At 42.1% G+C, this 10942-nt stretch overlaps 1 protein-coding gene across 5 annotated transcripts in view; it reads right to left on the bottom strand.

The window, feature by feature from the left end:
* The window catches only part of LOC105202996 (uncharacterized protein F13E9.13, mitochondrial), a 123648-nt gene that overhangs the window by 24609 nt on the left and 88097 nt on the right, over positions 1-10942 (bottom strand). The window contains exon 6 of one of the 5 annotated variants that reach the window (XM_039455117.1): positions 1797-8338. The exons of the other annotated variants lie outside the window; for them this stretch is intronic. Coding sequence (XP_039311051.1) covers positions 8244-8338 — 95 coding nt within the window. The 3' untranslated portion in view covers positions 1797-8243. Of the gene's footprint in view, positions 1-1796; positions 8339-10942 lie in introns of those variants that run through there. 5 annotated transcript variants of the gene reach the window in all.

The following is a 10942-nucleotide window of genomic DNA, read 5'->3' as shown; positions in this document are numbered from 1 at the left end:
AGACGACCATCCAGCCCACACGTCACGAAGAGTGTTAAATCAAAAATATTAATGCAGATGGATAGGGATCCACAACGATCTTCACAAGTAACCATCGCGATCACCTGATCTCACACTTATGGATTTCTTTGCGTGGAGATTCATACGAGATCAGGTGTATTAAACGTTACCACGCACTCGTGAAAAACTGATAAATAAAAATTAGAGTGATTACTTGAAGTATAACGCTAGCGATGTTAAGTAACGTGCGGCAAAGTGTTGCATTATGCTTAGAAGAAACTGATAGTTACTTCGAACATATGTTAGAAAAATTAAGTTTTTAATAAATATTTTTTATACAAATTTTTAAAAAATGTTCGAGGGAAATACTTCCCCCAATAGGCATATTATGCAAATATTATACAATGAAGCATCATAAATTGACAAAAATTGTGAATAATTGCGCTTAGATGATACGTTTGAACAAAGTAGTTTTGTCGAAATAAAATCTCCAAATAATATTTGTCAAAAATTACAAAAATTTAAAGGACCCCGCATAAATCTTATGGAAAATGGGTCCCGGTGGATTTGATTAAAACTTTGGAAATTTGTAGTTTACATGCTTCTGATGAAAAGCTCTCATTGCCCCAACTTGATACATTGAGCTGTTTGGCCTCTACGGCCAGTTCAAAGTAGGAAATAGGCGACTGTGTGTAGGAAATCACTTGATAATGCCTCCCTCTCCTATTCTTTCCCTACTTCTCTTTCTCTCTTTTTCTCTCCCCCACCTTTCTCCGTGTGTGTGCGTGTGTGCGTGTGTGCGTGTGTGCGTGTGTGCGTGTGTGCGTGTGTGCGTGTGTGCGTGTGTGCGTGTGTGCGTGTGTGCGTGTGTGTGTGTGTGTGTGTGTGTGTGTGTGTGTGTGTGTGTGTGTGTGTGTGTGTGTTGTATGTATGTATGTATTTATAGTAAATGTATATAAAAGGTGCATAAATGAGATCCTTTTTTTGGGGTAGGAACTTGAACAATTTAATCAATCATGTGTCGTTATTGGCTTATTGTTAGTGAGTTCGTCTGATTGATTAAGATTGTTGTGACTTTTACAATAACAATACCGAAAAAGGATCTCATTAATGCACTTTACTGAATAATAATAACCTAACATAACCTAATATACTATATATCATTTTTCGAAATGTCTTAAAGGCCTCGCCCATGAAATGCATAACATAACATAAGCACAACATAAGATCAATGGACCAATGAGCATCCAACAAGTCACCATATTGATTTGCAATAAAATTCCCATTGGTCCAGAGGCCTTATGCTACGCTTATGCTCTGTTATGCATTTCATGTGCGAGGCCCTTTACAACTGTAAATCACTAAAATTCCCTACGCGGATACTTTCAACGCACATCATTGATTAATCAATTTGCTATACCTAACTTTATTGCTAACCAATGAGAGAACATATAAAACGAATAATATCATTTATTGTCTATTATTTTAATAAAACAATTAATGATAATTATACGCTTTAAACCATGCTTGGTTACTAAAAAGTTCATGTGCGAAAGTTGATATTATATCATGTTGTAGTTACTGAGAACTGAGGTACGCCTTCGATGAAACGCATACTCCCTCGCTTTTTGCCAACTTTAGGTTGGCAGCAGTCGGTCGTAGAAAACCGTTTGATTCTTTATATAAAATGTTACCATGCTCAATGTGTAATGTTTCATACAACAATATTTCTACATTATAATTTAGGAATAATTGTGCATAATTGATATGTTGCAACTCTAATTGGAAAAATGTACTTGATCCATTTGATCGATAAATTTTGTCAGTATATGTGTATGTCGTCATTACTTACTGAATCGCGCCTGCCACTGCCAGCTCCTGGCAGTGTCCGGGTATGCAACCCGCAGACTGCACTGTATGTATCCGCAACATGCTGTACCAGCCAAAATACAAACACGTTAGGTAAATATGCCGATAAAGAAATTCAGTCCTGATGACCTTGACCTGTTGTCAAAGTCATGATTCTAAATAACTTTCAAAAATTTTGGTCCTTGTTTCCTTTTTATTAAAAAGTTATTAACAAAAAATTTTTCATAAATAGAACGAAATTTCTATCAATTAAATTATTTGTTAGAGATAACCTTTTTTTTGTTCCTCGTGTTATATACTCCACATATATATGTATGTATATTGGGAGACTCTCTTTTGTATTGCTACACGTGGCTCTGGCCAATAAACACTTTTTTTTCTTTTCAATAGCGTTGAGCCTGAGAACCGGCGACGCGCAGTCAGTTCGCCTCGAGCGCTGTACCAGTCCACACGTTCTAATAAATACTTGATACACATTGTTACTTGTGATTTCTGCGCCTATCCCAACAGATTATGGGCTCAGGTCAGTGTTTCAAGTCGCAAGGATTAGTTTTAACGAGCAACACTGAAACAGAAAAGTCTGTCGCGTAAAATTGCGAGTGAAGTGCTCGACTCTGTGAATTTTTTTTCTTTGTGTCGTATCAAGATGGCGAACTCAAGTACAGATTCGATTGATCGAATTGATCTGAAGACGGTTGTGCGATTTGATGGATCCAACTTTCAAGTGTGGAAGTTCCAAATGCGAGCCATTTTTACGGCCACTGGTCTTTTAAAATTAGTTAATGGAACGGAGACGACACCAGGACCGACAGAGGCAGGTTTTGACGCATGGAACGCACGCAACGCTAGAGCGATGTGTTACATATCATCGTCAATGGAACACAAGCAACTCGAGACTCTGATAACATGTGAGACAGCCGCTGAAATGTGGGCAAAGCTAAGTGCCATACATGAGCAGAAAAGCGCGGCAAATAAGCTAACGTTGATGTCTCGTTTCCACGAGCTCAAAATGGCGCCGAATGATACCGTCGTACAACATGTGGCGAAGATCGAAAATATGGCGAGTCAACTACGCGACATTGGCGAGGAACTATCCAAGGTGACCATAATGTCGAAAATCTTGAGCACTCTCCCCCAGAAATTTGGCCCTTTGGTGACGGCATGGGATAGCGTCAGCGAGAAGGAACAGACGCAGCCAAAGCTAATCGAGCGTCTCATCAAGGAGGAAGGACGACTTGCCGCCATGGATGACGCAACAAGCACCACGGCTGCCATGACAGTGCAGCAGAGACGTGGCAGGGGAACGCAGCGGGGAAAGGTGGACCCTAAATCGAACGTCGACAAGGACAGCTTGGAGACAAAGAAGACTTTCGTATGTCATTTCTGTAAAAAACGCGGTCACATTTCGAGATATTGTTATGCGAAAAAGAATGCGTCTAAAGATAATAAAAATTCTGAAAAAACGAACGTAGAAAATGCGGCAGATGTAAACGCGTTCATCGTCTCGGAAGCGAAGGTCATCGCAGATTTATTGGATCGCGACGCTAAAAGGATTTGGCTTCTCGACTCGGGTGCTTCAAAGCACATGACGTATCAACGCGAGTGGTTACACGATTTTCACGAGACTACGAACGAAACCGTTAGTTTAGGCGACAACACGCTTTGCGAAGTTAGGGGTTACGGAACAGTAGCAATTAAAACGTTGATTAATGGCGAGTGGAAACTCGGGAAACTGGAAAATGTTCTCTACGTTCCAACCTTACGCAAAAATTTGTTTTCCACAGGCGCGTGCACGAATAAAGGTTATTCCGTTATATTTAATGAAAAGACCGTCGAGATAAAGGACTCAAATATCTTAAAAATTCGCAGGGTTCAACAAAGTAACAATTTATACCGTTTATTGATAGAGACAACAACAATTAATAACGCGAATGTTGTCGAGGAAAACGCGTTCGAAATCTGGCACAAACGTCTCGGGCACATTAATGATAAATGTTTGCGAAAAATGATTGAAGAAAAGCTCGTAACCGGAATAAAGCCATGCAGTTACGATAAATGTTTTTGCGAAAACTGTGTGCTTGGTAAGCAACATAGACTACCTTTCAAAAACGCGAGTAAAAGAAAAAGTAAAATCGGTGATTTGATCCATGCAGACGTTTGTGGACCTATGTCGGAGAGATCAATCGGAGGATCTCGTTATTTTTTGATTTTGAAAGACGATTGTTCTGGTTTCCGTAAAGTTTATTTCATGTTTCACAAAAGTGATACTTATGACAGATTTAAAGAATTTATCGCAAGTTTTAAAAATGCATTTGGTCATGATATAAAATCCTTGAGAGCTGATAACGGAACGGAATTTACAAATCACATGATGCGTGATCTTATGAAAAAACGCGGCATCGTCTTTGAAACTTCAGCGCCGTATACGCATGAACAAAACGGCACCGCTGAGCGTGACATTAGAACAATTGTTGAATGCGCAAGAACAATGCTAATCGCGAGCGGATTACCGAAATGTTTATGGGCTGAGGCTACAAACGCAGCAGTCTATATAATAAACCGATGTATTCAATCTCAATCGCGCGATGTGATTCCTTACGAACTATGGTTTAAAAGGAAGCCTGATCTTTCTCATGTAAAGATATTTGGATGCGTCGCATACGCTCATGTTCCTAAAGAACTTAACAAAAAGTGGGAGCCGAAATCAAATAAAATGTATTTAGTCGGATATCACGATGAATCCAAGAATTATAGATTGTTTAATCCACTTACCAATAAAGTAATAGTGTCACGTGATGTAATTTTTAATGAAAAGGCTCGATATAATAAAAATAAAGAGGAACATGATATTTCCTTCGATATTCGTTTAAACGATTCTTCTGAAAAAGGGAATGATAATTATGAGATTGAACACATTGGAGATAATGATGAACCGGAATCGATCGTTGTAGGAACGAATAAAAGTTATAATTTGCGTAATCGCGATGATTTAAAGCGACCGGATCGATATGAAGCATGTATTGCGTTGTTTGATGAACCAATGACATATAAAGACGCGATAAATGGTAAAAATTCAAAAGAATGGACTATTGCGATTAACGAGGAGCTTCAGGCTCACGAGCGAAACAACACGTGGACCATTGTTGATTTTCCAAAAAAGGAAAAGAACATTATAGACTATAAATGGGTGTTCAAACAAAAACCCATAGTGTGCGAAGGTCGTGAAACGGTCCGATTCAAAGCACGACTGTGTGCCAAAGGTTTCTCACAAAAACCGGGCGTTGATTTTAATGAAATATATTCACCGGTAGTAAGATATGACTCTATACGTTTGTTGCTTGCTATTGCTGCTATCGAAAACTTAGAAATGCGAAAATTTGACATAAAGACGGCTTTCATCAACGGTGAAGTCGAAGAGGAATTATATATGAAAATCCCTGAAGGCATAAATGTAAGTTGCGATAAAGTGTGTCGTTTAAATAAATCAATATACGGGTTAAAGCAAGCTGCAAGGTGTTGGAATGATCGATTTAACAATTTCATGAGAAAATTCGATTTCAAACAAAGCGAGTCTGATAGATGCGTTTATTTCGGTAAATTTGAAAAGAAAAGGATTTATTTAGCGCTATATGTCGATGACGGACTCGTGTTAGCAGATTGTACTGTCGTGATCGATCATTTCTTCACTGAATTAAAGAACACATTCGAAATTACCGAAAGTGAGGTAAATAGTTTTGTCGGTATCGAAATAACGCGAAATCGCGATAAGCGGACGATTTTTATACATCAAAGCTCATACATAAATAGATTGCTGAAACGTTTCAACATGTGTGAAGCGAAGAGTGTGTCAGTACCGTCCGACCCACATGTGATCCTAAAGATCCCTGACTGTGAGTGGGAGAAAATGGACAAGACCCCATACCGAGAGGCTGTAGGAGGTTTATTGTTCCTGGCGATGATTTCGCGCCCTGATGTTTCGTATGCGGTAGGACTGGTAAGCCGTTTTTGTGGCAAATTCGATTTAAATCACTGGAATGCGATAAAGCGAATATTTAGATACTTAATAAGTACCGAGAATTATGGAATATTATATCACGGTGACGACACTTCTGATATTAAAAGTTTCTCAGACGCAGATTTTGCGGGCGATATAGAGACGCGGCGTTCAACCACAGGTTATATTTTTCGACTTGCAGGCGGAGCAATTACTTGGGCGTCAAAACGCCAAGCGACAGTAAGCCTGAGTACGACTGAGGCAGAATACATAGCTGCGAGCACCGCCATAAAAGAATGTATCTGGGTAGGAAAGATTCTTTCTGAAATTGGATTCAGATGTAATGCGAAACCAATTACCCTGCATGTTGATAATCAGAGTGCAATTAGGCTAATAAAGAACCCGGAATATCACAGCCGGACGAAACACATTGATGTAAAATTTCATTTCATACGCGAAAAATACGATAAACGAATAATAGACATTGTATATGTATCGTCGCAGGATCAATTCGCGGACATATGTACGAAAGCCATAGCGAAAGAAAAGTTTGAATTTTTAAGGTCAAAAATTGGCGTTGTAAGACTATTAGACAATAAGTAATAACACTTGGAAAGTGGGAGTGTTAGAGATAACCTTTTTTTTTTGTTCCTCGTGTTATATACTCCACATATATATGTATGTATATTGGGAGACTCTCTTTTGTATTGCTACACGTGGCTCTGGCCCATAAACACTTTTTTTCTTTTCAATAGCGTTGAGCCTGAGAACCGGCGACGCGCAGTCAGTTCGCCTCGAGCGCTGTACCAGTCCACACGTTCTAATAAATACTTGATACACATTGTTACTTGTGATTTCTGCGCCTATCCCAACATTATTGTTTTTCACTTTGCATAAAGAACGTACATTCGCATTCATATGTAAGCGGGAAGGACCTCGCTTCACCTTGGAAGTCGCAAATCCACGTGGAACAGTACAATTATAGACTTTGTTTCGTTTTGTAAGCAAGGGCGGGGGAGAGTGAAATGGACTTTGCTTCGCGTAGAAAATCGCAAACCCATGTGGGACGGAACAATTACAAACCTCATTTTGCATCGTAAGCAGTGGGGAAGGGGCGAGTACGATAAATCTCGCTTTGCGGTCTACAAACGTAATAAAGTCTAGCAAAAACTTGGGTTTGGTTTGGTTAGATTACCGGGATGGCGAGCACATGCGAAGGGCTGTCAACAGGAGGATTCCGCAGGGGTTGGTCCTCAAATCGCTCCTGTGGAACCTAGGATACGACTAGGTCCTACAGCAGCCCTTCCCTGTGGGATTGTCGCTGGTTTGTTACGCCGACAACCTGGTCATTATCTCTAGCAATAACTGAAGGGAGTTGAGACGCACAACGGCGGTGGCCTGAATTTTGTTATGAGAATGATCCGCCTTCTAGGACTCAGAGTGGCCCTCAACAAAACCGAGGCCCTCTAGCTCGGGGGGGGGGGGACAAAGGAGAAGGGTCCGACCAGGTCCCATATTATGGTCGAGGGAACTTGGGTCGAGGTGTCGTTACAGATGAAATATTTGAGACTGATCCTCAACTCTGGTGGTGCTTCCAGCCCCACTTTGAGCGGTTAACCGCCAGGCTCGGTGACTCTGTAGCTAGCCGAAACCATTTAATGCCCAATTTAAGAGTCTCCAGTGAGAGGGTGCGCTGCCTCTATATGGAAGTGGTGTGCTCCGTCGCCATGTACGAGGCACCCGTGTGATGTGAGTCCTTGGTGGCCTTCACCCGCAATGCAAAGCTCCTGCACAGGGAGCAGAGGAGGATGGCCATTAGGGTCGCACGGGCATAACGCAACATCCCGTAGGAGGCAGCGTGCGTGCTGGCTGGCTCAGCCCTGTAGATTTACGTAGCTTGTTATCTCACAGACGTGTACAAATAGAAAAAGAAACTTGCACGCGGGGGCGAGCCAGTGACACACGAGATGGTGAAAGCAAAAAAAAGCATAGCAAACCGAGAGATGATCCGGCACTGGTAGGAAAGACCTTCATGCCAAGGCCGGACTGAGGGTGGTGGAAGTCATTGGGCCCATCCTCGAAGAGTGGGTGAGAAAGCGTGCAGGTCTCTCCTTCCACGTAACGCAGGTCCTCTTCGGGCATGGTTGCTTCGGGGAGTACCTACACGAGAAGGTTGGTCGGGAGGCCTCCAACAAGTCCCATCATTGTTCATAGGCGAGGGACATGGCGCAGCACACTCTAGAAACGTGCCCAGCGTGGGCCGACAAGCACCGTGCCCTCACCTCAAAGATTGAAAACGACCTGGCTCTGTTGGCGGTCCTTGGTAGAATGCTCGCCAGCATCGAGTGCTAAGACGCGGTGGCCTCCTTCTGCGTCGCAGTCATGTCGCAGAAGGATGCTGCCGAGCAAACCCGGGAGGACGATTTCGTGGCCGCTCCGGAAAGGCGGCGCACAGTGGTCCCAAATCCCGAAAAGCTGGCCAAAAGTCGAAAAATAAAGTTTCTATTCAGGGGTTTTGAAATAGTGGGTTGTCTAGTCGCGTGTAATAAATAAGACGATAAAAATGAATCTAACTAAAAAAAAGATAATAGTAGCATTAATATGCAACTTAAAATTTTTAAAACCGTTGTCTTACTTATATGACGATGAAGATGAAAATATTTTAATACAAGCTTTTTCAATTAAAAATCAACCTTGTAATCATGGTGCAGAAAAAGGAAGCCAAAAAGAGGTAGAAAGAGGATCCAGAGGCTCCCCCGGAGAGGCGACGCAGGGGAGGGGCCAAGGGCCGCAGATACTTGCGCCAACATTTATAGGCCATACGTCCCTCCCCCCCTTCCCGAGGACGCGCGCGGTGCGTCTCACGCGACATCAGTTGCATGGAACAGCGTCGCGCAATCCCTCTCAACTAGGGATTAAGAAGCAAAGCTGGAAGCCATCACAGCTAGGTCCACAATCTGGCTCCTACTAGTCGGGAGATACGCCCCTTGCTGTGTCAGCGGCAGAGTATTTACCCAGTCGACCTGTCTGAAGCTTGAAATGCGGGACACCGAAGGTTAGGGAGCCGGAGGTGTCGCAAACCCGCATTTTGGTTAGGGCGGCTGACCTGCACTGGACAACCGCTAACTTCCGGAAGGGAGTCTCTGCCCTAGCGGAAACTTGTTTGGGTTAGGACGGACGGCGGTGCATGCTCAGTCCAATCCCGTGGTCCGTCTCGAATCCAGATGCAGGAAACAGTTTGGATTCAGTGGGTATACCGGCCCTGATTGGGTCGGAAGCCCTACATACTTCGCGTCCTCGCAGGACGGAGAAATGCGGTAACGCATTCCCCAACTATAAAAAAAAGGTTATATCTATAGAGTTGGCAATTATAGCCAAGCTGTTTTCTCTGCCGATTTTAAATGGCGGGGAGACTCGGCGGACTTGGTAGCGATAGTGACAGAAAGAGGCAATACGAGAACTCCACTTATTTTAATCGACAGGGGGAAAGGGCTCTTTGCCTGCCGATGGTGAAACCGAGTTGTGGTGAGAGTATACATTTTCCCCAACATATCACTCGAGATCTATGAGGAGAAACTGGAGAAGATCGGCGGGGTCTGCCGGCAGCTTCCCGGATGGGTGCTAGTAGCAGGCGATTTCAACGCAAAATCTACTGAGTGGGAGTCTTTTACTACAGACGTCAGGAGTGAAATGCTCGGAGATCTGATATCCAGGCTCCCCAATATGCATATCCTCAACAGAGGGACGGTGCCCACCTTTGCGAGTGCCCGGGGGCAGTCAATCGTTGACGTGACGATCGGATTTCTAGCGGCGCACACAGAAATATAAGGTTGGAGGATCTCGAGCGAAAAGACTCTCTTCAATTGTAAATACATTGTGATGAAAATCTTGCCAGGATCTGACGGGGAAAGAGGCTTGGCCACCAAGGAGAGCACTTAGTCTTCCCTCTCCGCGATGGACACTGAAGCACCTCAACGGGGATGTAGCTCTGGCGTCCCATTGCCAAGTTGTGGAAGGCGGGCCCGGAGCTGGAGTTGTGCGACGTCGAGGAAGAGGCTAACTGGTTCCGGAAGGCGCTGTCGCAGTTTTGCGACGCTGCCATGCCCCGACGGCGGAACCAAGAGGCAGGAAGACGTACTCATGAACGCCAGAAATTGCGGCTCTGACAAGGGCACCACACACAACCCGGGTCACCGATTTTGATGAAACTTTACAGTTATGTAGTATTAGTATAGAACTAAATGCTAAACGGAGACGATGCACTACTCAACCGTTGACGTGAAATCGTTGTTTGAATTTCACCATATAGCTTTAATACCGTAACATTGAAGGAGTTTGGCAAGTAGCAGCGTGGTGTGGCGGACAGCGCGAGCGCCTATAGTTTTGCAGGTCGCAGCCGTCGCGGGTTCGAGTCCACAAGCTTTTTTTTTTTTTCTTTTACCCAGTACTCTTATTGTTACAATATATATATATATAATATATATATATATATATATATATATAATAAAATATATAATAAATAATACACAGATATATAATAATACGCAAAAAATCTTCTCTGCATTCGAACTTTTGTTAGTTTACTTTATATACATTTATATATATATATACATATATATATATATATATATATATATATACACACATAGATTTATATAGATGGCGAGATATTTATATGATATATTTGATTGTGAGAGTTAATATGCATATTTATTTATGTGTAAGTACAAAAACAATTACAAATGAATTTATTCGTCGTCTTGTTCTGTAATTTTGCACACTTTCGGGTCATAACAATTACAAAAACAAGTAATAAAATTCACAGCTAGTTTTAAGAATGTCTTTTATGTCTTTTATGTCTTTTATGTCTTTTATGCATTATTGAAAAAAAAATGTGCTTGCGAAAAAATTGGATTTATAAAATGTTCGTGGTGTAAATCAGTTTTATGTTTTACTTGTTTTTATGATTATTATCACCCGAAAGTGTGCAAAATTACAGAGCAAGACGACGAATAAATTCATTTGTAATTGTTTTTGTACTTACACATAAATAAATATGCATATTAACTCTCACAATCA

The sequence above is a fragment of the Solenopsis invicta genome, chromosome 11, assembly GCF_016802725.1.
Source record: "Solenopsis invicta isolate M01_SB chromosome 11, UNIL_Sinv_3.0, whole genome shotgun sequence".
Taxonomy (NCBI): domain Eukaryota; kingdom Metazoa; phylum Arthropoda; class Insecta; order Hymenoptera; family Formicidae; genus Solenopsis; species Solenopsis invicta.
Note: the sequence above shows the minus strand (reverse complement) of the source record. Positions and strands in the feature narration are given on the sequence as shown.